At 41.5% G+C, this 27,645-nt stretch overlaps 1 protein-coding gene across 1 annotated transcript in view; it reads right to left on the bottom strand.

Moving 5' to 3' along the window:
• Positions 1-27,645, bottom strand: part of LOC110954101 (unconventional myosin-IXb) — a 113,933-nt gene that overhangs the window by 39,888 nt on the left and 46,400 nt on the right. Inside the window, 2 exon segments of the mRNA XM_051946916.1 lie at positions 1,039-1,101; positions 7,106-7,200. Coding sequence (XP_051802876.1) covers positions 1,039-1,101; positions 7,106-7,200 — 158 coding nt within the window.

Below are 27,645 nucleotides of genomic sequence, written 5' to 3'. Positions count from 1 at the left end.
CCAAGACAGTTTTATGTTTTCCATGAACACTTTTATCCATGTGCTAACATAACTGCACAAGGGTTTTCTAATCATCAATGAGCCTTTCAGCACCATTAGCTAACACAATGTAGCATTAGAACACAGGAGTGATGGTGGCTGGAAATGTTCCTCTGTACCCCTATGGAGGTATTCCATTAAAAATCAGCTGTTTACAGCTACAATAGTCATTTACCACATTAACTATGTCTACACTGGATTTATCATTCATTTAATGTTATCTTCATTGGAGAAAAATGCTTTTCATTTAAAAATATTTAAGTACATACATACAATACATTTCTAAGTGACACCAAAACTATTGAATGTTAGTGTTCATGTAGTATCCAATGGTGTTTTGATAGAAAAACACAAACCAGCTACATGAAGGTGAAAATTTGGGTAAAAAAAATTACCATAAAATCTTCATTTTTTTACTCTAAGAGGCAGTTGTTTTTTTCCAGTGTCTGGCCCCAATAGGAGCTTTTAAAATGGAAAGTTAGATGCTCGCCAGAGTGGTACTTCTTTTTGCATTTATGGCTAATATTTGAACATGCACTGAGTACATGTGATGGTTAAAATCGCTCCAAAAGCAGTTGGATAATTTGGCTAATGGGCTAAAAGGATAATCACTCAAACTGCTTCAAATGACTTTATGAAAAGTGGCACCATAAGCAATCACACGTTTGTGTCACATATACTTACTGCTACTTGTCTGTAATTTCTTTATCAAAATCTGTTCTAATTTATTAGAACTTTGTTAGCAAAAGGCTAACAAAATAACAATAACACATGATTTTAAGTAAAATGTTAACAAATCAGACAAGTATGAGATGGTCAGGTGTGAATCTTCTTTAAAAATTTGCTGAATTGAGGTGGAACGACCATATTTCATTTTGATCTGACTGCAGACTTCAGCTGAACTTCATATCCGACCATCAGAGGCCCCGGTGTTTACACAGAAGGCCCCGTGTGGGTCGGCAGGGGTGAGGGGTCGAGACCTCCCCCGTCCATCCTCACCTCTCGTTCTTCTCTCTGGAGACCAGCCGAGACTTCTCCAGGAGGTACTTCTCCACCACGGCCCTGAAAAGACAGACAGAAGCTCGGTTAAGGGGGGGGGGGGGCAAAGACACAAGAACAACAGTGAGGATGAATCACTTGACTCTAAAGGTCACGGCAGGGTGGTTCCAGGTCACGTGTGAAGAAAGTGAGGACAGATGGTGGGAGCAATCAAAGAGCCAGCACAGCTAAAACACACAATTATTGGATGTTTTTTAAAGGGATAGGAGACAGAGGAGGCTGGAAAGCTGCTGCAGGGGATTCTGGAAGAAAAAGTAGAGGTACGTTTTCACTGCAGTCGTGAGATATGCAGTTTTAAAAGCAGTGGCATTTACCCACTACACCCGGGCCAAGGCCATAAAGTTGTCTAAAGGAGATTTTATAAGTCAGACTTGTTTTTTCTATGGCCAAGCACAAACAACACTGACGCCAGTCCTCATGACACGCTAAGAATAGAGTTGTGCTGTGAGAAACGTAGTTGTGTCCATCTGGTAGAACTCAGTTTCCAGATTATAAGAGAGATGAACAACAAACATCCTACATTTAATGTATAGATCTGCTCGTTAACGAGGATCAACCGCAACATTAAAACCACCAACAGGTGAAGCAATAATGTTGATTATCTGGTTATTGTAACACCTGTCTGTGGGTGGAATATATCAGGCAGCAAGTGAACAGTCACTGGTTGAAGATGACGTGTAGGAAGGCAGGTCTTGCAGGATGTTTTGAGTATACAGTGGTTAGTTCTTTTATAAAAGTGGTCCGAGGCAGAACAACCACTGAACCAGCAGCTGGATCATCAGTGCTAAAGTTAAATAGATGCATGCAGGGAGTCAAAGTTGTGAGAAAGTGAGTTTGACAAGGACCAAATTGCGTTGGTTTGGTCAGAATATCTCCAAAAAAGCAGATCTTGCAGGGTGTTTGTGGTACGCAGTGGTTAGTGTGTACAAAAAGTTCACTGGACATTAGGTTGTGGGTGCCAAATGGACGCACATAGGGAGTCAAAGCTGAGGTCTACATACTGTTAGGGAAACTGCTGAACACCTCAATGCTAGCTTTGACTGAAAGATTTGAATTTCCCTCGGGATTAATAAAGTATCCATCTATCTATCCATCCATCCTGCATATGGAGCTGTATAGGAACAGATATAGTATCCAGGTTATCTCCTCTCCATCACCACCAATGGAAGAAGATGGTCTGGTTTAATAAATCAGGCTTAACTTTTCAATATGTGGACGGCTGGATGTGTTGATTATTGGGAAAAGAAATGGCAGCAGGATGGATAGTCGGCGAGCCGGCAGAGGCGGTGCGATGCTCTGGGAAACCTTGAATCCTGCATGCATGTGGATGATCCTTTGACAAAAACCACCAACCTAAATATTGTCACAGTGCATGCACACTGTTTGGTAGAAGTGGCTTGTTTCAGCGACATAAAGCTTCAAACTGTGTTTAGAAATGGTTTGAGGAACATGACAAAGACTTCTGGGTGTTGGCTCGGCCTCAGAAACCCCCCAGTTCTCAATCCAGTTGAGTATCTGTTCAGGAAAACTAAGTCCTCTGAAGGATCTGCTGCTAACATCTTGGCTTCTGACACCACAGGACGCCTTCAGACTGTTCTGGCAGCACAAGGCGGCATACACAGCATTATGGAGGTGGTTTTAATGTTGTGGCAGATCTTTGTGCATCCGGTGTGATGTTATCATTTAATTTGCTGTAGGTGTCATGACCACAATGTGTCATTTCACCAAAAACAGAGACCGTGCTTCTATGAAGTATTTGATGATATTGTGGCCACAGCTCTGTGTCACACCCCCAGGAACTGGCAGGACTTCTGATTACGCTGTTTTCATGACAAATATCTCTTTACAGACTCACTGGCAGACGTCAACTGTGTCAAAGTTCCTCTGAAACGCCTGAGAATACAACAGAAGTCACCCAAATTCCTTGTAATTGTGTCATTATTTCAGATGTTTTTCTGCAGGTTTTCCCACACAAACCCAGTCCAACATTAGCTCTGTTGACTGGTGCCACTGGAGAACAGCTCTCATATTTACAACATAATTTATACATTTATTTTCAACCATCTGAGCAATATAACCAGATGGTGAGTGAATCTGGAGGACCATCAGTGGAGTTAGGAACGTGATAGCTCCCTAGGTTTCCCTCGGTCACCTTTTATTCACCAAACATTTACAAATCAGTCTTAAACTTGGCACATTTTGAAGCATTTTGTTTGCTAAGTTCAGTAGTTTCTTCAAAATGTATTTGCTGCATCTTATTGATGTTCTTGTTGAGCTTAGTTTACCTCAAAGTTGATTTTATGTGCTCTCTTTATTTAAAATCCACTAGGGTCAGACGATCCCTTAATCTTTATTATGACTAGTTGTGTGTTTGAACGTGCTTTCATTTGTCATCATCTGTGTGCCTTAATAAATGAAGTGGCTGCATTTAAATTAGGGGTTTAAATGTCCAAATAAACCATTTCAGCTGCAGGACTTTATTAAAAATGATCCAGAATTACTAGGGCTGGACCCAAATATCCTGAATATCTGAATATTAATTTTGGTATCCGAATATTCGCCCCCCCCCCGGTCGGACGTTACCAGGCTGAACGAATATTCGGCGTTACCGTCTTCCCTCCGCCTTCGACCCATCTCGGCTCATCTCCTCCTGTGATCACATAAACATATAAACATGTGTCTATGTGATCACCCCTCCTCCCCCCAGACGAAAACATTCAGAGCTCGTCTCTTCCCTTCGCCTTCGGCCCACTTCGGCTCATCCCGTCGTGTTCGGCTCATCTCGGCTCCTCCATTCATGTTTCTTACCACCACCTGAATGTCCGGGTTGCTGCAGACTCTGACGTCACGCTTCACTTTGTTGCATAAACACAAGACAAGAAGCTGAAGACCTCCGCTGTTTGGGAATTCTTCAGTTTAACTGAAGACAAAACGAAGGAAAAATTTGGACCCGGGAGACCAGACGAACGGATCCGAATATTCGGGCCGTCTCCGCCACAAGCTCCACCCCCCGTCGGACGTTACGGGGCGGAACGAATATTTGGATATTCTTTAATAGGGCCCAAATATCCAGAGGCCAGAAAGCACTATTTGGGCCAGCCCTAGTAATTACAGACACATTTTATTTTAAATATCTTTTTCAGTATATCGCCCAACTGGAGCTTCTTTACATCAAATTACAGAGCATCCAACAGATATAAAGGGTTGGAAGTAATTATTAAACCTCTGAGAGCAGCATTTTCTGCCACTTTCTTTGTGGTACATAGTGGAACTGCACTTTTTTTCTTTTTAAAGTCGTAGTAGACACCAAATTAGTTAGCATTAACTTTCTCCCTGTATCCCTCTTTGTTAAAGGTGTCTGACTTCCTGTTATTCTTTTCTTTGAGTCCTTGTCGAGTTGTAATTTAGTTTGTATTTTACATATACGGCCTTTACATGTGCAGCTTAAGTACAACAAAACAGTTAGTCAAAGCTGTTCTCAACCATCTAGTGTGAGTTTTGACATTTTTACACTTTCGATACATCATATTCTTCAACATAATTTATTGCATTTTTTACGTCTTTTTAAAGGCGCTGTAATTATTTAACCTCTGCGCTAAAATACTAAGAAAAATATCAACGCTGAAGGCCCATTGTGTGTTAAGAATACAGCAGGTGGTCCAATAATGAGCTGCACCGGCTGTAAATCTGTCAGTATTCACGAGGAACATACATGTCCGTGCTCACACATCGTTCACTCGCGAACCGTCTCCTTTTCGCACCTCGTCTGAAGTGTGTTTTTCCTTTCAGGGTTCCGCTCAGATCCCGGCGAGGAAGGATTATCCTCGCAGAGAGCCGGAGAGGAGAGAAAGAGCATGAAAACATCCCGTCTGTCAGTTGAGAGCTGAGCGGAACAGCAGCCTCCTCTTTGTTAATCTCCTCTATTGACGGTCTGAATGGCTGCCGCTGGAGATGGACAGATAGACAGGACGCCTTTGTTCAGTCTGCAGAGACCGTCCTCCGAGTGTTTTACCGGGAAGAAGCAGGAAACTGCACCAGCATGAACAGCAGCAGCCATGCGGGGAGCTTTCTTTTGAGCACATCTGACATTTTTCTGAATTTTCTTTGCAAAAAGCTCGTTTTTTTAGACGTTGGATATGTAACGCTGCTGCTTCATTAATCTGGTAAAGTGACGGCATTCTGTTGACTTCACAGCTTCATTCAGACACAGAAACTAAGAGACACTGTACGATATCAAACTGTACGGAACACTAAGTGACGTATAAAACATAAAAATCCACTAACAAACAAAAGACTACATTCAACCGTCGTGTCATCCTGTGGGTCATATTGACCCGGTTCAAAGTCTGAAAATGTGGGGAAAAAAAATATTCTCATAGTGAAACTTCTCATGTCCACATTTGTAACATTTTTGGGAAATCTTTGAACATTTTCTGGTGCAAAAAAAATACATTTTAAAAATGTTTCTTAACCCTTACAAGGCCATGTTATTTTATATATATTTGCATGTACAGCCATGTTTCTGGAGAAGTACATATACTAAAACCACCTAATCCATAAAAATATCGATCAAGTCTTGCGAGGTCGTATTGTCGTAGACGTTCGCCACGTTGAATTTCGGCCGTGTTATTACGGTACGCGGCCCCGATAAAAGCTTCGTAATTGCGGCTACGTTATAACGGCTCATACGGCTTTATCGTTTGAAAAAAATCAAATTTGGGGCCAATGTTTATATCAACTTAAACATACGGGTGTGTGCATATTTTATGTTTAGCAATCATAAACAAGTCACACGTGTTGAGCCAAGAATGTTCGGTTTCGGCTGCGTGTACGAGTAAGCGGGAACGAGTATACTCGGCCCCGGCTTTTTAAGGGTTAAGAACATTCACATAAAAATCAACCAAAATCCAGTGAATTTTAGCCTACACAGTAGGCCGTTATAACAGCTGTTATGAGTTATAAAGAATGCAAAATAATATAGCATAACATGATGTTACTGCAAATAATGCAGATGTTTAATAAACTCAGAGGAAAAACTCCTAAACAGCTGGAAGCAACAAGCTAAATTTGAGCTTCCATTAGTGTGTTATGGGGAGAAAAAAATCCTGGATCATATTCATTTTGGTTGTTATGATCAATCTGAGCTGTTCAGTGACTGTTTTTAGTCACAGTAAAGTTTTATTATTATGTGCATTTCAGTTTGTAGCCTGATGGATTTGAAGCTGTAGAGCTGAATGAAGGAAAAGGGCTGTGCTACTGGTAGTTCTGGGATGTTTTTGGACCAACATTGATGCTAGAATGTAGAAAAAGTCTTCCTTAAATTGCTTTGCACAACTCTAATTAGCATCTTTTTACCTACTATAATTGTAGTTGAGATTTTTACATAAATCAGTGCAGGGGGCTCATTTAGACTTCAAGCTAACAAGTTCAGTTGTGATCAAATTAACAGAAATGACTTCAGCTAACTAAAACCAGCTCTTCAGACAGAGTTCTATCTCCTCCTCCAGGGGAGGAATCCAACAGAGCTGTGGTGCCGTCAGGAGATAATCATTCTGGGGATCCCCTCTTACTGTGGAGCCGAGCAGCTGCCGCCACAGGCATTTACATGTTTCAAATCACAATTTATTTTAAGGACAAGAATTCTGCTTATGCACCAGTGTTAGAAATATCATCCTGCTCCTTCCTAGTCTGCTTCTTTGTGCTCGATGTTCTCTGCTGCCCTTCAGCATGCGGTCTTATTTAAGCTGTTGTGTCGAGCAGCTGTTCCTCTCTCCTGATGAGGAAATGAGGAAGTGACACAGCTGATTGATGCAGCTCCTAACCAGAGGCTGAGAAAAAGGAAGGACGGGCCGGCGGTTGAAAGTTTCAGTCGGCATACAGAAAGCACAGACGAGGAACCGCATGACCGGCCATAAAAGGAGCAAAGAGGAAGACACCAGAGAGGCAGAAGATCCTGACGACAAGAGGATACACGGCACACAAACATGCATGAGTGTTATCTGCTCACCCTCTGACCACGCCGCTCTCCAGGTAGTTCACCTGGATGAATTTACCGAAGCGGCTGGAGTTGTTGTTGTGCGCCGTCTTGGCGTTTCCGAAGGCCTGAGGAGGACAAGAGGAGACAGAAACACACATTTAAGAGGCTGAACGATCGAATCCAACAACCATTTTCCAAGATTATTGTGATTTCACCACAGCTGCTTCTAATCTCGTTTTTCTTAATCGTGTTGTGAAATAATTCAGCAGTGATGAGGAGAGAAAAACAATAAAAGCTGTTTTGGACGAAACACAACAGAGTGAAATAATAAATAATCAGATAAGATTCAGGACCTCCTGATGAAAGTCTGACATGTTCTGGCTTTCTTTGTGTTCGCTGGATCAAGAAAACCTAAAAGTCCAGTCAGAAAAGATGCACGTAACAACAGGATTATCAGATTTCTTTGTTAAACTGTCTTTATCTGGCTCATATACAAAGGGGCATCATGTGACACTTCTTCTGCAGAAAACAGACCAATAACGAGCTATTCCAGTCGTTATTATAGACAGCCGTAGAGAATATAATGCTACTGCTCCTGTAAACGATGCCACGGAGGAATGCTGGCTGTAAACTGCTAATTGTGCGTGTTGATGAACATGTTTTAGCCACTTAGGGACTCTGAATGCAGCTGCTCTTTTCTAATGTGACGGCTGCACGTTAGAGCTCTGAAACTTTAAACTTTATTTATGTAAACATCAAGAAGTGCACTTAGGTCCCATAATCAAAGAGACGCAGAAATCACTGCAGTTTTTGGCTAAATTAAAGTGAGATTAAAGTGACTGATTGAATATATTCTGTGAGTATTTTGTAATGTCTTCTATCAGCTGCAGTAAATCTGACTCAGAAATCATATTTTTGTAATTGTATGTAATGTTTTGGGTAACTGCATGTCCTCCTTTTGCTTTTTGACTCAAACTTTGTTGTACTATTGTATAAAAGTATGACTGTGCAACGACAATAAAGGTTCATCTTATCTCTTATCTTATTTCTGCATCAGCAGCACGTAGCTCCTGCAACAACGCGGTCTGTAAAGTTTGCTAGCAGTAGCTGCATGGTTTTGTAGGTTTGCAGATAAAACCTCATCGAAGAATCAGAGAGAACATGTCGAGGAAAAGCTTTTTGCGGCCGATTTAAATTCCAAATTCTGAGCAGAACCTCCTCCGGGGCAGGTGAGCTGAAGCAGGCTAACAGAACACCACCGTCTCATTAATCTCACTCTGTAGTCCAGCCCTGGGTTTTGAAACTCCACTGTGTTGCCTTTCAAACCATATAAGGAGACTCTTCTGAGAGCGACAGCATCATCTGAAGTGGAGTCTGCTTTCAAGTAAACACGTCTTTACTGAAGTCAACAACAACAACAACTTCAAATCTTCACGACAAAAAGAGGCTGGGGGTGAAAGCTTGTTTTTACAAAGCAGGAGGGGTGTGTTTGAGTGTTTGGGGGGGGGGTCAGCATCTGCAACTCGTTGTCTCCTCACATCCATCTTCTCCTTTTCTTTCCTGCTCTAACACAGCTCTGGTTCTCTTCTTAATTCTATCGGTGTGTGTGCAGAGAGCGAGTGCAGGTCAGTGATGATAAATGAGGCCGGGGCGACCCTTCAGCTCGGCGGTGTCAGACCAGAAACACGAACACGGAGACCTCGGGGCTGATTCCACATCGTCCAGCCAGCAGGGCTCCATGAGGGGCCCCGTTCACTGCATCGACACGCTCACAGAACAGAGCTCTTTTTTTTTCTTCTTCTTCTTCTTCCCCCTTCGTGATGCGCATGTTCACATGGTTACAGACACACACACACACACACACACACACACACACACACACTCGACAAAAGGCCACCGCAGGGGAAGTTGACTCAGTGCATGTTAAATAGGAGCCACATTGTGTTTTCCAAAGCAGTTGCGGGGTGAATTCGATACAGTGGCGTTGTGGCTGATTAGAGAAAAGGGGCACACAAACACACACTCAGACACACACCTACAGAGTCCGATTGAGATTCCTCGGGATGAACCGTTGACCTATTTTCTTCTCTGCACCCATTTCATCTTCCCTTTTCGCACACTTCCCATTTTGCACCAAAATAATTCTGCACCAGCGTTCTTTTTTATCGTCAAACTGACTGTAAAACCGTTTTGGGACTGGTGGGACGTATGAGGCAAGAGCTGCAGCTTGTTGACAGATGATGAAAGATGCTCAGCTGGCTGTGACCAGAATTACCTCCAGGACTTGCTCAGACATGGTTCCTACTCACCCACTCACCAGGCTTTCTCTCTTAGATAAGACTCTAAAACTACGTCTGTGTGTTTGTTTAAGCTGCTTCTATTCATTCAGGTGTTTCTTCTCTCTACTGAGTAAACTTCTCCAGTTTCTCTTCTGTGTCTGAGGCTCTCATAGCTCCATTCTGATCAACCCCCTCCTGCAGCCAAGAGCACAAACCCTGGGAAATCTCTGCAGAGCCTGGGCCGCTGCACCATGGAGGGAATTCTCAACATGTCGCGACGTTATTCGTATTCAAACATGCCCACTGGGAGGCGATCCGATTGGCTGGAAGGCTCAGCACAGCAGGTATGAGGAAGCGGACCAACGGCTTGTCAAACCACGTCCACGGAATGACGTGGTCTAATCTGCATTATTACGAAACACGGGTTTGCATGTGAGGAGTTGGTGGAAGCAGGAACGGGTCTGGATCTGAAGTTTGCAGACACGTTGCAGGTATTCAGATCCAGCCTCCATCTCACGACCCGACGCCGCCCAAACCGACTGCTTTCCAGGTAGCTTTAACCTTTACATTTCTACTTTAACGGAGCCAGAGCTACCGGTATGAAGTCTCACATCCCCATTCAGCTCACACAAACACACTTCTCCTTACAAACCCAACCAGGGGAGTGTCTCCAAAACAGTGCACTTTATGAGCTGTGTGTCTCAACAAGCAAGTGTGGCAGATATGAGAAAGTACAAATTATATCATTTTAAAAAACGCCTTCAATATCAGAACTAGTGTGGACGTGCACAGACACGAACAAAGACAACAAAGACCAATAATCAGTGAAAGGAAACCGGCCGATTAGTTCAGCTGCTTTGAGATTTGTCATATTTTTGTGCGATTTCCACCTCCATGCTGACAACAAAACAGCATTCAGTGATGGGTAAAAACTTGCTGGTTGTGTTGGTAGCATTGCTGCATCTTTTAAAGTCTTGCTTTTCAAAAGAGCTTCAGTTAAATGTTTCCACAGACGCTGCCAAGGCCCTGACACAGACACCTCGCTGCAGCATGGATACACCCACAAAGGACTCGAAATAATCCAACCGCCACAACGACGGAGAGGACAACAGCAGCCGCTCACGCAAAAATGAATCCGACATCTAGGAAACACGATCACTCTTTAAACTCGGCTGAAGTGCACAAAGTCATCGATTACAGGTTAGCAGCAGAATGAAGTAGAGAATCACTGGGAGCTGCAGCGAAACACCGATGGTACTCGGTGACAAAATAATCACTGTTTGTTGTTCTCAAAAACTGCTTTGGTGAGATCACATGCTGCTGGCAGTGACTGAATGCAACCACGTCGCTGCACAGTTCCTCCTCTGTGTTTGGCTTCGTTTCAAGCCGCCAGTATATCCCATCAACTGCACTTAAACCCCTGGAGCTCAACTCATCTGAACTGCTAACAAAGAAGTGATTCTCTCTGGCACAATGACGGCGCTCAGAGGGGCTACGGCCGCTTCCATTCAGTAACGAGAACGTTGAAGCTCGGCTTCACTCAGCCTCTTCATGAATTCACTGCATGAAGGTCAGAAAATAAATAAATATTTGCAAAGACTTTATTTTGGGCCTCGAACACGATGACTCACACTGCAGATGATCTACATCTGGGCTGAAGTAATTAAAACATTCATCAATTAGTCATCATGAAGCAAAATACATATCCCATACTACATGACATCCAGTAAAAACATTACAAAACTAGAAAAGCGCTCAGAGAGCAGCACTCCGCCAAGCCTGCTCATTCCCCCACATGGCTTTATCAGAAATGCAGCATTTTTTCCTTTAGAAATACATTATTTGATCAGAAATCACGGCACTATAGAAGATAGCCATTTAATGTAGACACACCCACAAACTAAATAATCTTCTGCTGAGCACAGGCGTGTGTTCTGCATGTGTACGTTATGTACGGATACCGGATCATGTGACCTAAATATGTAGCAGGAGGCAGGAATTGATGGGACTCAGAAACACCCCCACAGTTTAATCAGCTGTTCCTTGGATCATTTCTGATGGATAAGTCCTGATAAGTCCTCAGAGGTGGATTTGTAGTAGGATCACAATCAGCTGATGTAGCGTTCACTGGTTGTCATGGTTACAGTGACGCCGTGCTGCTATCTGGTAACGATACAGAAATCTTTAACCAATCCATGGATCCAGACTATAAGCTGCATCACTGACAGAATCTGATCACTTGGTCCTTGAGTCATTTCTGAGCTTCAAGGAAAATTTCATCCAAATCTGTTGGTCTGTTTTAGAGTGATGCTGCTGACAGACAGATGGACAGACAGACGCCGATCATCACATAATTCCACCACGAGTAAAAAGCTATAAGGACAGTCCATAATACATCAAGCACAGTAAAGTATCGTTTTCCAAAACAAACACTTGGAAATTTACTGATTTATTTAAATTCAGAATTGTGCAAATAATGTTCAAAGCAGGCAACAAGTTAGCAGCGCTGGATTTAAGGCCGAGAGATCCGGTCGTCCAAATGACATTTTTTGGGCCACCAACATACGTCAATTTAGACATTTTTAGGAGCCATAATCAACTTTTAGTGGCCAAAAAAATTAACCCTACTTTTTTTTTTTTTGGGGGGGGGGGGGGGTTTCCAGTTCCTACTCCATGTCAACTTGTTAGCTGGAGCCGCCGAGCTATCACTGGTCGCTGGGCAAAGTGTGCCTTAAAAACCCCCACGGCCGTGAAAAGTCACCCACGAATGAGCAGCACATTGTCCGGAGCTCCTAGCGGGCGACTGGGACGTTGACAGCCGGAACAGGTGCGGTTTGTCCCGGGCAGATGAGCGGCGAGGAGCGGCAGGTGTTACCCGAGCAGCTAGCGGGGGATAGCTAGCCAGCCGGGGAGTCGGAGCAGTCTGTGACCGGGGAGAGAAGCTGGCGGACCCGCCGAGTTAAAAATGACAGCTCCGGTGGCTTGGTGCTTTCCGTTCGCGGTGCTCAGGCAGACTCCCGCGAGATGTTAACGACGTTAACATCAGCGACAATAAATTGTTCAAATTTGAAATTAAATCGGCGGAAATCCGCGGATCCGCGGAAAATTGCCATCCCTGAAACTTGGATTTGGAGGTCAGTAGCCCAAATCAAAATATTTGGGCTCCTAACCAGCGTGTTTTTGTCATTTTTGGTCACCAAAATCAGTTTATAGTCGCAAATGGCGACCTGGCGACTGTCTAAATCGAGCGCTGAGTTAGTCTCTTTTAAAAAGCCTTTTGCTCGTAGCACCTTGAAGAGTCCACGTCTGTGTTTGTGGGGTAAACTTATCCAAGAGTCGGGACAACAATCTGAAAATGAGGACAATTATGAAACAATTTAAAAAGAAGATGGCTTCAAAGAAATCTAATGATTTGAACAAGCAGATATTCAGCTTATTGGCTTGTTCTCGCGCCACTTATTTGGGACTGTCGCTTGGACAAAACAAACATAATGATCTCATTTGTGATATTCATTTTCTACAAATTATAATCAACAGTTTGATTGATAATGACAACAATTGTTGAGGATTTACAGGTAAGCTTATTGAAAACAGGCTAAAAATGACTTCATGGAGAAGCTAAGCTGAACTACTGTGGAAACTGAGCCGCGCCGGATGACAGCATGGTGGAAATAAAGTGGTGGTTGGAAGAAAAGTAAAGGATAATTGATTCAGTATGCATGAGTTGATTGGAATAGATTATCGCTATTATTAGAAAAGCCTTAAGAGCACTTCTATGAACAAAGACAGGCTTTTCCCAAACGTACAAGAGATTAAATGACTAATGTAAACACCTTAACATCGACTCTGAAGTGCATTAACTTCACAAAGCAACACATGACGGACGCCCACAGAGAGGAAAGCATCTGTGCCCAATTTCAGTTTCAGAATTAACTGCACTGCGACCTATATTTTAGGTACAACGTCTAAAAATACCGACGCATTCACAGAAGCAAAGACGAATCGAATGTGAAAACAGGAACAGCTGTAAGAAACGGAACCAAACAAAAGAGTTTATGAGGAGTCACTCTGTGCAGCCGGAAGAACCTGGAGCGGTTTGGTTTGTTCTTATTTATCAAGCACACCAATTTCAGCAGTTCTGATCTTTAGCGAGTGTTTAGTCTAAACATCAGAGGCACATGGAGGATACATCATGTATGGCGTCACAACAGATGACTCAGCTCAAAATGGCAATATGGACCGAGTAACCGCACCAATAAAGACATCACATCATCTTTTCTCTGCAGTTTTATCATTTTAATCGACTGTTCAATTTTCATGTGAGACTGCATTTAACTTGACATTTTGCATCATTATTGATGTAAATCGTCGCCATTTTGAAAGGTCTTTTGTATTTATTATATTTTTAGGGTGTAGACTGTTGTTTAGAAGTTTGAGGGCACTTACAAATGTCCTTATTTATGAAAGAAAAGCATCAACTTTAACTCATTTTAGGGCTATTTTAACTGATAGAGAAACTTTAGAAACCTTTAAAGCAACTTTAACTAATGGAGAGCAACTAATATATAGGAAATTTCATTCCTCTACACCACAATTCAAAAGTCTGGGCTCACTTAGAAAAGTCCTAATTGATGAAAGAAAAGCAGCTTTTTTTCAATGAAGATCACATTAAATGAATGATAAATCCAGTGCAGACATAGTTAATGTGGTAAATGACTATTGTAGCTGTAAACAGCTGATTTTTAATGGAATATCTCCATAGAGGTACAGAGGAACATTTCCAGCAACCATCACTCCTGTGTTCTAATGCTACATTGTGTTAGCTAATGGTGCTGAAAGACTCATTGATGATTAGAAAACCCTTGTACAGTTATGTTAGCACATGGATAAAAGTGGGAGTTTTCATGGAAAACATGGAATTATCTGAGTTTTTTTAACAGTTTTTTTTTTTTAAAGTTCAGCACTTTTAAACAGTAGTGTACATTTTTAGTGCATTTTTTACTGTATTTTTTCCTAGATTTTTACGGTATTTTTTTACTGTATTTTAATATATTTTTGCTTTATATTTGCTAGATTTTTACAATTTTTTTTACTATATTTTAATGTCTTTTTTTCTAGATTTTTTGCTAGATTTTTGCCATGTTTTTATTGTATTTTTAAGATATTTTTACTATAGTTTTACTGTATTTTTACTGCATTTTTTCTGTGTTTTTACTGTATTGTATTGTCTGGGTGACCCCAAACCTTTGAACTGTACATGCACTGTTTATACTATTTTGCCCATTTCATGCTTCCTGCGTCCACAAAAGTAACGCCTAAATTTCATTTTCAACCCAAATGAACTTGAAAGGAAAGCAAATGGTGCTTCAAGCTAATGCTTGTTTAGAGGAGAGGCTGTGTGAGGAGATTCTTCCTCATCATCACCTTTAAAAGTCAGATTTAATAGTCATTAACGGTGCATGTTCACCGGATGTGTCACTTCAACATTTCCCTTTTTATATCTGCAGTGTATTCTGGTAGTGTTGCATTGCGTTTTAGAGACAGGACATTGCATTTCCCCACTCCACATTTGCATAAAGTTGAAGTTTCCGCTATTTTATGGAAATTGGTTTTGGAACGGTTTTCATGGAGAACATGGAATTGCCTGTATTACCTCAAACTTTTGAACGGTGGTTTACGTGCGAGCAATTATGCTTTTTGCAGAAACTAATGATGTTACAGCAGATGCTTCCACAGATGCTCCCACCCTCCAGAATCTTCTTTTTCTTAATTTCAACATTTTCTCCTGCGTGTTAGACCCTCTTTCGATTCCAACAGCGGGAAAGACGCATGTCGGAGGTGAAGTGGTTCAGTCGTTAGGTTTCACGTACCAGCTTTGCCCTTCTTGTGGTCTGGGGTTTTACCAGATTGGAGGCATTTCAGGCAGCTCCACCCATGTCTAGAGGGGCACCACATCAAACCCCAGCTTGTGGTGAGGTCAGAGCACCACGAATAGACCCTTAAGTGGGCTGCAGCTTCATGGGACCTGTGTACGGTCTTTGTGTGGAGGCATGTTATGGTTTTCTGTAATGTTCTGTACAGTGTGATGACAGGAAGGCCGACGGGTTTATATCACATTAGATAAGTCTAATGTAGCATCTAACCCGAGGTGCAAAAGTTGCTGTTAAAGTCGTCTAGTGAAATGTAAAACATCCAAGCGTAACAGCTTCAAGGCTAGGACAAATGTGCTAAGATATATATAGACCATGTGCATCCATGTGTGCAGACTTTGTGGTGTTTTACTGCAATACATCTGCAGATTTCCCCTCAAATCGAACGAAGACAAACTTATTTTTACAGGACAGAGCAGCTTCTGACAGACTGGTCAGCAGCATTGTGTGTAAGTAAATATTCCTGAGGTCTGTCGAGCTCAGTGGTCGGACTTGGCACAAGATATCTGGAGATTTTAGAGCTTCCAACTGTGTTTGAGCACCGCTAAAGTAAAGCATCGACAAACTAAACCCCCTCCGTAGTCCGGCAGAAACGACTTCATACAAGTCAGCTTTGATTCATGTCAACAGCGACGAAAAGGCACGCGAGGGATTGAATCGCTTCCCAAAATTAGATGCTAGACGGGTGTACGACTAGACATTAGACAGCTGCTCTTCAACAGGAATCATCACCTCCTGTGGATGATCAAACACTGACCGCTTCTGATTGGATGACGGTCCTCCTGAGGACAAACATGGTGGCTTGGTTGAAAAATTTCCCTTTTATTCTGAAAAAACATGTTTCCGGAAACATTTGAGGAAAGAAAAAAAACGATGAACCTGTCCTTGTCTTGGATCGATAACAGTTTGCTAAAATGTTTTTCCAAAGTATAAAAACATATCAAACCATTCTTGATGCTCTTCATTTCAATAAAATAGCAGAAACTTCAACTTTATGTAAATGTGGAGTGGGGAAATGCAATGTCCTGTCTCTAAAACGCAATGCAACACTACCAGAATACACTGCAGATATAAAAAGGGAAATGTTGAAGTGACACATCCGGTGACCATGCACCATTAATGACTATTAAATCTGACTATAAAAGGTGATGATGAGGAAGAATCTCCTCACACAGCCTCTCCTCTAAACAAGCATTAGCTTTAAGCACCATTTGCTTTCCTTTCAAGTTCATTTGGGTTGAAAATGAAATTTAGGCGTTACTTTTGTGGACGCAGGAAGCATGAAATGGGCAAAATAGTATAAACAGTGCATGTACAGTTCAAAAGTTTGGGGTCACCCAGACAATACAATACAGTAAAAACACAGAAAAACACAGAAAAAATGCAGTACAAATACAGTAAAAACATAGTAAAAAATACAGTAAAATTAAGTAAAAACATAGTAAAAAATATATTAAAAATACAGTAAAAACATGGCAAAAAATCAAGCAAAAATCTAGAAAAAAATACATTAAAATATAGTCAAAAAACTGTAAAAAATGTAGTCAAAATATAGCAAAAAATATATTAAAATACAGTAAAAATATAGTAAAAAAATACAGTAAAAATCTAGGAAAAAATAGAGGAAAAATGCAGTAAAAACAAGGAAAAAATATAGTAAAAGATAGTAAAAAATGCACTAGAAATGTACAGTACTGTTCGTAAGTGCTGAACCTTTCAAAAACTGTTCAAAAAACTCAGATAATTCCATGTTTCCATCAAACTCCCACTTCTATCCATGTGCTAACATAACTGAACAAGGGTTTTCTAACCATCAATGAGCCTTTCAGCACCATTAGCTAACACAATGTAGCATTAGAACACAGGAGTGATGGTTGCTGGAAATGTTCCTCTGTACCCCTATGGAGATATTCCATTAAAAATCAGCTGTTTACAGCTACAATAGTCATTTACCACATTAACTATGTCTACACTGGATTTATCATTCAGTTAATGTGATCTTCATTGAAAAAAATGATCTTTCAAAAATAAGGACATTTCTAAGCGACCCAAACTTTTAAACAGCGGTGTAAGTATGAAAGAAATATGAAAATCCAACATCCACAAGCATTACCTCTCGTACATACAGTGTGGGTTTACTGTATACATAAAGCATTGGACACGGTGGTATGAACACATGTGTATAAACAGAATAAGCTGCAGGTAATAAAGGAGCGCTAATGTGTGCTTTTGTGGGACGCTGACTCATGGGCATGACACAGGGACTTGAACACAGTAATGCCAGCTTTTCCCAGAGCCGTACACAATGCCACCCAGCCAGAATGACTACCCACGAGCAGGAGATAAACAATGGATCAGCAGACAGAATGGCCGGCTACTCCTCTGCACTTCCTGAACAACAATACAGTGCTCCGGTCGATCCACGCCCCTCCAGCGCTCTGAGCTCGCGGCGCACCGAGCTGCTGCCGCTACTTCCCGTGTCGTAGCCGCTTCCTGTTCAGGGGTTCCGGATGATAGGAGCTTCCTGTCTGCAGCCGTGAGATGGAGGGGTGTGGAGGACCTCGGCCTCAGCTACAAGGCTGCCAGTGATCTCAGAGGGCCAGGCTGTGTTAGAAGCTTCCATGAAAGTGTCTGAGTTTTAACCTGCTAGATCACCATGGTAACTGATGCTGCTCCGCTAATCGCTGTGTATGTTGTTTACTCGGCGCTTTGCACATCCATTCTGATGTCTATGTTGTGTTTTGTCATGACCCTGTTGTCTGGAACTCAGTGTTATTACCTCCGCCAAGGAGGTTATGGGACACCCAGCGTTTGTGTGTCCGTCCGTCAGTCTGTTAGCAAGATAACTCAAAAACGCCTGGGCAGATTCAGATGAAATTTTGAGGGGATGTAGACTATGGTAAGAGGAAGAGCTGATTTAATTTTGGTGGCAATCCGGAAAGGATCCTGGATTCTGGATCACTTTGAATTTTTTAGTATGTTTTAGTATGTGGTCCTAAATATGACAAAAACATCATAGGTTAGTATGTCGTCCAACAAGTTGGAGCAACTTGTCCAGGTAGCTCAACTGGTTAAGAAGGTGATTCATAAACAGAACTGTGTCAGAGACGCAGGTTCAATTCCAGCTCATACTCCTTTACTGCATGGGTTTCCTGTTTTCCTCTCTATCCTTGGCGGAGGTCTGCACTCTCTGAGTGCTTTTCTATTATTGTATTATTATACTGTCTAATGTTTGTCAGTGACTCAGTGTTGTCTTCTGTTATTTAAGGACAGGTCTCTCTTGAGAATGAGACCCAGTGTCTCAATGAGATTACCTGCATAAATAAAGGCTAAATAAATGAAATAAAAAGGTGGTTCATACCTTATTGTGACGACCTATTTAAGTAACGTTCTGCTGCCGACTTCGGGGCTGTTTGCACTGAACTACACCTGACTAAATGCCCCAGCTTGCTGCTAATGCCCCTGCCTATTCTGTGCTTTGTGTGATGTTTTATTGTTTATTTTTTAATAGTTCTTTTGATGTTTTTATTGTGAACGCTTGTGTAACTGCTGCATAACAAATCGCCCTTCAACAGACAAATAATAAAGTTAACCTGCTCTGGAGGAGGTTCTGTTCAGAGTTTAGGGTTTAAATCGGCTCCAAGAAGCGCCACAGTTTCACCAACTCTTCTCCTGATAAAAGTTTCTCTGAGTGATACAGAACAAACGGCTGAGGTTTTATCTGCAAACCCGTTGAGCTTAATAATGCCACAAAACCAAACAGTTGCAGCAGCACAAACTCAACACATCGTGCCGTCACTGGAGCTTACATGCATTCAGTTTATGGTGCATAAAATCTATAAGTATGTTTCTATGTTTGGTACTGCAGCCGACAGAGCACAGATTAGAAAACAGACCAGATCACAGCGAATACTCAATCAAAAATAGGATTTTCACTTTACTTTGGGCAGAAACTAATGACTTCCACATCTCCTTCATTGTGTATTTTAGCTTCATGTTTTACACGTATGACGTTGAAAGCTTCAGAGTTCTAATGTGCAGATGTCACTAAAAGAAATAAGCAGCAGCACTGAGAGCTGAAGTCACTCAAAAATGAGTGAAAGGTGCTCTACATTCATTAAAGTTGCTCTATATTAGTGAAGGTTGCTCTCTACTACCAAATGAGTTAAAGTTGACCTAAACTACTGTTCAAAAGTTTGGAATCGTCCAGATAATTCCATGTTTCCAGTAAAACTCCCACTTTTATCCATGTGCTAACATAACTGCACAAGGGTTTTCTGATCATCAATGAGCCTTTCAACACCATTAGCTAACACAATGTAGCATTAGAACACAGGAGTGATAGTTGCTGGAAATGTTCCTAAAAAATATAGTAAAAATATCTTAAAAATAAAGTAAAAACATGGCAAAAAATCTAGCAAACATTTAGGAAAAAAATACATTGAAATATAGTAAAAAAAAAAAAAAACTATAAAAATCTAGTAAAAATATAGCAAAAATATATTAAAATACAGTAAAAATATAGTAAAAAATACAGTAAAAATCTAGGAAAATATAGAGGAAAAATGCAGTAAAAACATGGCAAAAATATAGTAACATATAGTAAAAAATAAATGCACTAAAAATGTACAGTACTGTTCAAAAGTGTTGAACTTTTCAAAAAACTGTTAAAAAAACTCAGACAATTCCATGTTCTCCATTAAACTCCCACTTTTACCCATGTGCTAACATAACTACAAGGGTTTTCTAATCATCAATGAGCCTTTCAGCACCATTAGCTAACACAATGTAGCATTAGAACACAGGAGTGATGGTTGCTGGAAATGTTCCTCTGTACCCCTATGGAGATATTCCATTAAAAATCAGCCGTTTACAGCTACAATAGTCATTTACCACATTAACTATGTCTGCACTGGATTTATCATTCATTTAATGCTATCTTCATTGGAAAAAAAAACGCTCTTCTTTTAAAAATAAGGACAGAGTTCTGAACAGCAGTGCACCTCCAACATATAGCCTTCTATGTATACAGTAACTTGCTGAAACAGGCCCTGCTTTGAGAGTAAATAGGCTTCAAACAGAACCACGTAACAAAGGATCAACCAGTTGAACCAGTTCAGGAGTGCAGCGCTGTGCAGGTAGAAGCCTCGTTTGTTCAGGCTGCAGACGGGATTAAAGGCAGTCTCTCCTGTACGTACAATAACGTCAGGACAAAAGGAAGAAAACTCACAGAAGACAAAGGAACAGAACGCAGTAAAGTAGGACAGCAGCAAACGGTTTCAGGTTGTGGCCATTCAATCTGCAGCCAGAATCCAGCACCACAGATGATGATCTCATCTCCTCCAAATGTGACCCAGGCCTGCAGACCTCCCCTATAGCTTCAGGACACACACATTTTCCACCAACGTAATCTGATCAGCTTCCTCTGCAAAAAAAGAAAGAACCCAATAAAATCCCTCCTACTCTAAAAATAGTGTCCTATACTCCATATATTGTGGAAGCTGTTAAACAAGAACCGCAAGAGGCAGTTTGTGTGTCCAGAAAAGTGGGTGAGAGGAGTGATACATCAGCCATCTTCTGCACGCTGCAAAGGCTGTCACAACAGAACCAGACTCAAAGGGTCTCAGAGTTTAAAAAGAAACAGCCCCGCTAAGCTTTCAGTGCATGTTTGGATGCTGCCAGGAGGAAATGCACAGCTCAGGATGGTTGCATGACCGGACCAGAGAAGGCCAAACCGACTCCCCGTCTGGCCCGGAGCGACCACAGCTCTGGACCGAGCTCACTCACAACGTCTGGGAGAGGCTGCCAAAGACAGCAGAACTCTGCTGATGGAGGGGGAAAAATCCGCCCCATCGCATCCCCCACATGTTCCCCTCAATCTGCCATCCACAACCAGAGACCGGCAGCCCGACACGCATCGAGGGACGGACGCTGCGCTCATTTAAATTCATGTGGAAGCAGCAGCAGCAGCTCTGAGTCAGATGGTCCAGAGGCAGATGATAGACGGATACATGGAGGGTTTCTGTAGCTGCCCATCCTGGTCTCCTGCCATCAAGCCTCCAGCCAGCAGCTTGTGGCCGGTTCCTCTTCAGACTTTGTTCTCCTCCCAACTCCTCTCCGTTCCAGTGAACTCGCCCTCGCCGATCGGAGGGGGAGCTTTTCGCTGTTCGGCACCATTTTCTACTTTGAATAAACCGCATTCCACACACAGCTTTTCGGGCTAAAGGTCTATTTTTAGCCGCGTCACTGAGAAATAAAACTGAGAAATATGCAGAGGAGATTTACTTCCAGATCAGGACTGAGAATAATTACTTCCCCACGCCGAGGAAGGCCGAGGGGCAGAAACCAAGTGAAGGGATTTCAGGTGTTTATCTACACGGAGGAGATCCCGAGGAGATAAAGGGCTTCACAAACATACAGCTTTAGGAATAATTATTGAACCACTGGAACCACCATGTTCTGCCTTTCTTTGTGGTTCTATGCTGAGTTTTCTTCTTAACCCTGGTGTCATCTGCAGGTCAAACTGACCCGTTATAAAGTTTGAAAATGTGGAAAAATACATTTTCACAGTGAAACTTCTGAGGTCCACATTTTCAACATTTTTGGGCAATTTTGAACATTTTTTGGTGGGGAAAAAAGAAATGTTAAAAATGTGATTTTTGCTGGATTTTGGTTGATTTTTATCTGAATGTTCTTAAAGAAAATATGAGAAGTTTTACTGATATATAGATATATGGAATCACTTTAGATATTTTTAGGATTTTTTTGGAAGATTTTTACTAATTTTTTTGGAAAATATTTCCAAGAATTTTCTTACCAAATTTGGGGGATTTTTTTAAAATTAAACTTTTGGGGGAAATTTTTTAAGGAATTACTGGAATTTTCTTCCTGAAAGTTTTGCAAATTTTCAAAAATTTGGGGAATTTTTTGGCTGTATTTTTGGGATTTTTTTCCAGAAAAGAAAACCCGTAAATGAAGACAACAGGACGGTTAAAGTTGTAATAAAAAGCTGATTTCTCTGTTTCCTCTCTAATTAGCTTCAACAGTCTGTCATCTCCAAATATTCAGCTCGTGCACAACACAAAGCCACTCATTACATTTCTACAGTTAGATGCATCAGATTTGCAACATTATTACTGCACGTACTGAATTATTATAAAACTTCTTCATGTCTTTGGAAGTTGCTGAAAGTATTTAACCGCTCTGATGAACTTCAAACTAAACTGTCAGCGCTGGAGGGCCGTTGTGTGATTTTTATTCCTACAGGTGATGTAATAATCATTTCCAAATCTGTACAATCAGGTTACTTCACTGTCTAAAAGCTCTCTGAAGCATAACATGACCTGAAGTCACACTTTCCTGCCAACCAGCACATCACACACACATGCACATTACACAGCGTAGCGGTGCAGCAGAGTTAGAACAGAACAGTGTTGAAAATACAAGCTGTGAGTTAAATGGTCTGAAATAATTGCATTTCTAGAAGATTTTTTGGTTCAGACATCAGGTACTACTTGATCTACTTGTCCAATATTTCCGATTCTGAATCAACCACACGATGAGAAATAACAGCAAAATCCCCGTTTTTTATCTTTAATAGTTCCTGCGATATTGTTGTTCAAACATACTCAAATTTCAATGAGCGAAACAGGAAGTTTCTTTTAAAAATGACCACAGACAGTACAAAAAATTCCACAAAAATGATTTTAGAGATCCACAGTTTGTGCTAACAGAGCAGCAGCAGAAGGAATCGCCCTAAACGTCCAGTAATTAAGTTTCACACCACAGAATACACAACGCAACACTCACAGCGCACTACTGCTTCTACGAGGGAACGACAGCAGAACCGACGCTGTAAACGACTTCACAATAACAACGCTGCTGAGGTCTGACCAGAGGTAAATTCTTCCATATGAAGGAGACCCCGTTTCTCATTACAGAGATGAAAAATAAACAAAACTAAGTCAACTCTGTGCTCTGCCACGTCGCTCAGAGATTAAACCCCAGCAAAGAGCAAAAAGCTGAGCAGCACGATGCAAACGTTTGTTAAAACCGTGTAAAAGCTAACAGATGTCTGCTTCTCTGCACAGATTTCTATGGAACCGTTCTGTCAGCAAACACACACAGTTTGTTGTGTTCAATTGTCATCAGTTTCTCTTTTTAGTGATCATTTCAAGTACACGGATGGGACCATTTGGCAAAGCAAAATAACCATCATATACATGAAGACAGCATGGAAGCAGCTGGTGTGTTTGCACCTATAACAATATACAGACATCAATGCACACCAGTTTTTGTGTTCCTACCAATGAGTCCACACCGCTGTTTTGGCAAAACTGCAAAGAACAAGAAGCCTGTCTTGCATATTTGCCAGTCGTCAAATTCTACTGATGTTAGAGCCTCAAAAGTTGGTAAAATGTTGATGAAAAACGTTATTTTTGGTAGGAAATGCAGCTACATCCATATATTTACACTTGCAGGAACTTTCTGGGACTTCAGTGCTACAATTAGTTGAAAACTTTGCAAATTTTTTTCTATTTTTCAAGGTCCAGTAATTTAAAACACTATAATTTCTTCACCTGGAAGCCACAAATGTCGGGAATTTCTGCATTTGAACTAAACTTTGGCACATATAATGGCACTTTACAGACATTTATACACACTACTGTTTTTGCTATCTTGTCATATTTGGCACACATCAAATTCTATTGATGCCAGAGCCCCAAAAGCTGGTGGAATGTCGACCAAAGACTGGATTTTCAGCAGGAAATACGGAAACATCCATATCTTTACACTTACAGGAACCTTTTGGGACCCCAATGGCACTCTTGTTTGCCATTTTTTCCATTTTCAAAAGCAAAATATTCTAAATATTATTTCTTCACCTAGAAGCCAAAATGGCTGTGAACATCTGCATTTAAACTCTATTTTTGCTCATATAATGATAATATATAGACACCTATATGAACTGGTTTTTGTACTTTACATTAATATTTTATCAAAATAGCAAAAAATTTGAAAAAAAACGGAACCTTGTCTTGCCACACATCAAATTCTACAGATTTTAAAGTCCTCAAAAGTTGGTGAAATGTCGACGAAAGACTATTTTTAGCAGTAAATATGTTCATATCCATATATATTTACACTTACAGGAAGGTTATGGGGCCACAATACCATCTAAGTTGGAAAGTTTTGCTTTTTTTTTTTCCATTTTTAAGTTCTAATAATCACAAACATTTGCCACGGAATCATTTAAATGTGCTGGAAACAAACGTGTGTGTGTCCTCACTAAATGTCATCACTCTGGGTTTTACGTTTCTGCAGATACTGAATCCTGTTTGTGGCTTTCCGGTCAAGACGCTTGCCTTTCTAAAATCAAGTTAGGAGAAATTCCCAGGTATGAAAAAACAAAGTTCTCAGAATTCAGTAAAAACGTTAAACGGAACTCAGTTCTGGGCCCAAGAGAACCCGTTCACGAGGATCTGAAACAGCGCAGCAGCATATTTCCTGAATTTAGTCTGACCTTGTGGTATAAAAATACCCTCAGTGGTGTCACAGAAAGAAGCATTAACCCCATGATAAGACCTCTGACAGCGTTTTTCCTAGAAGCCTGACAGCATACGGAGTTATTCGATTACAAATCAACAAACTTAAAGAGTGCACCTTGAATATGAAGGCATGAATGAGAGGAGATGTGCATTCTGGTGTTTCCTGTGTATCATAGAGAAAGCTGCTCAGTCGGGTTCAGCTGTAGTTTTTTTTTTGTTGTTGTCAGCTGTTGCACAGAGGGACTCAGCAGAAGCGTCTAATTTCTCAGAAAGCAGAAAGCAGGAAGAGGAGCTCGGTCACCTGACTGAAACAGCAACAAGGTCAGCGGCTCTAAATAGAATGATTTTAAGTCAAAAACTGAATCCAGAAAGCCGTCAGCGACACAGAAAGACCAGCGACAGAAGCTGCACCGGAACTCAGAAACATCAGAGTTTGTCGAAAAGTGGACATTCACAAAAAAAAAAAACAAACAAACATTCTTATCTTGTCTGGATTTCCACCGCAAAGGCAAGAGGAAACATGAAAGGGTTAACAGAGGAACTTCCCCTCCTCTTTTTTCATTTCTTCTTTCCGAGGAGACCACAGTCTTTATGTTCAGTCCTTTACGCTGCACAGAACGTCATGCGTCTCATTAGCTCGGCCCACGCAGCAGCCTGGAAACACATCTTCTCTGCACAGGTTAAGCTCAGACACTCCCGCTGAATGAATCACTATTTAGAACTACTCATTTACTCAAATACAGGCAGATATACGCTGTACTTTATGTGCAGATTAGATATTTTCAACTGATTTTAATGAAGAAAAGGACCTGTCTGGGGTATGTTAGTCATGCATGTATGTAGTCAGCTCCAGATCTACTCCATCCTTTCAGGAATGTATGCAGCGCATGTAGCAGATACTGGTGCGGAGTAAAGCCAGGTGTTCATTTTCAGTACAACTCTAACTGTAAGTAGATCCAGTGAAGTCAAAAAGTATTTGCCTCCTTCTGGAATTCTTGGTTTTTTGAATATTTCACCCACTTAAATGTTTAAAACCATCAAACTGATTTAAATATTAGACAAAGATAACCAAAGTAAACACAAAATCCATCCATCCATTTTCTTCTGCCTAGCCGGGGCCGGGTCGTGGATGCAGCAGGCGAAGCAGGTCGTTCCAGACGTCCCTCCCCCAGCGACACTTTCCAGCTCTTCCTGGGGGATCCTGAGGCGTTCCCAGGCCAGACGAGATATATAATCCCTCCAGCGAGTTCTGGTTCTACCCCGGGGTCTCTTCCCAGACGGACGTGCTCGGAAAACCTCCAAAGGAAGTCTCCCCGGAGGCATCCGAATCGGATGGCCAAACCACCTCCACTGGCTCCTTTCGATGCGAAGGATCAGCGGCTCTACTCTGAGCTCCCTCTGGATGTCTGAGCTCCTCACCCTATCTCTAAGGCTGAGTCCAGACACCCTACAGAGGAAGCTCATTTCGGCCGCTTGTATCCTCGATGCAACGCAATGCAGTTTCTAAACAATGATTTCATGTTTTAAAGGACCTGTGGACGACTTGCTGTGATTGACGGAACCATGAACTCTGATCTCTACCAGAGCATCCTGAAGGAGAACGTTTGGCCATCAGTTCATGACCTCCAACTGAAGCTCATTCGGGTTCTGCAGCAGAACAATGATCCAAAACACTCCAGCAAGTCGACTTCAGAACGGCTTAAAAAAAACTCCATGAAGGTTGTGGAGCGTCCTGGTCAGAGTCTGGACCTTTAAAAGGCCGTTGATGCTGAATTAAAACAATTCTGCACAGAAAAGTGGATCAAAACATCTCCACAAAGATGAGAAAGACTCACTGACAGTGACAGAAAACGTTTGATTCCACTTGTTGCTGCTGAGGGCGGCCCAACCGGTTGTTAGCTTTAGGGGGCAATTACTTTTTCACACAGGGGCAGGTAGCTTTGAATAGCTTTTTTTCTTCATTTTGTGTTTACTTTGCTCATTTTTGTCTGATATTTACATTTGTTTAATAATCTTAAACATAAAAAGTGGAGAAAATATGCAAAAAATAGGAATTTGAGAAGTGGACAAACACTTTTTCACGGCTCTGCATCTGTATGTTCGATCGTTTTCATTTCCTAGAAGTCGTTGTCAGTCTGGTTCCACCCATTACCTCATAAAATAATTTCCAAAAATAGCTCGTTGCATGTTGTATTTTCTGCTGTGCCTGTTCTTTTGCATGCCATAGCAGCATCGTGAGTCACTCTTGAGGAAGCGCTGTGACTTCATCAGAAGAGCAAAACATTCTCACCTGACAGAAGCCAGCGCAGGAAATAAAGCACTAATTTAGGACTCGACTGTTTCATGAACTCCGTCTGTCTTCAGTTATTTGTGTTGTTGTGTCCTCATACAGGGAACAGAGTTGGACTGTTCCCTGGACTCCATAGAGGAGGTGGGTGAGAGGAAGATGTTGGCAAAGCTCACATCCATCATGGACAACCCCTCTCACCCACTGGATGACAATGTGAAGTCTCTAAGTAGCTTTTTCAGCAGTAGACTGACACCTAACCTGCAAGAAGGAGCGCTATCGCAAGTCATTCATTCCACCTGCTATAAGACTTTATAACATCAGCATCACTGGCTGATGGTAAAACAAAACTGGACTCTGTCACATCATCCTTTACCACATAATCTGCACAGTTCTTACACTATTTGAATTTTTCTTGTACTTTACATCATTCCATAAGCCACTTTTTCCATCCTACACTCTTGAACTTACTGTGAATATTACTATGATTATAATTATATTGTTGTTTATTGTTGTTCATTGTGCT

Source organism: Acanthochromis polyacanthus, chromosome 4, assembly GCF_021347895.1.
Source record: "Acanthochromis polyacanthus isolate Apoly-LR-REF ecotype Palm Island chromosome 4, KAUST_Apoly_ChrSc, whole genome shotgun sequence".
In the NCBI taxonomy this organism is placed as follows: Eukaryota; Metazoa; Chordata; class Actinopteri; family Pomacentridae; genus Acanthochromis; species Acanthochromis polyacanthus.
The sequence above is the reverse complement of the archived record's forward strand: the minus strand, read 5'-3'. Positions and strand labels throughout refer to the sequence as shown.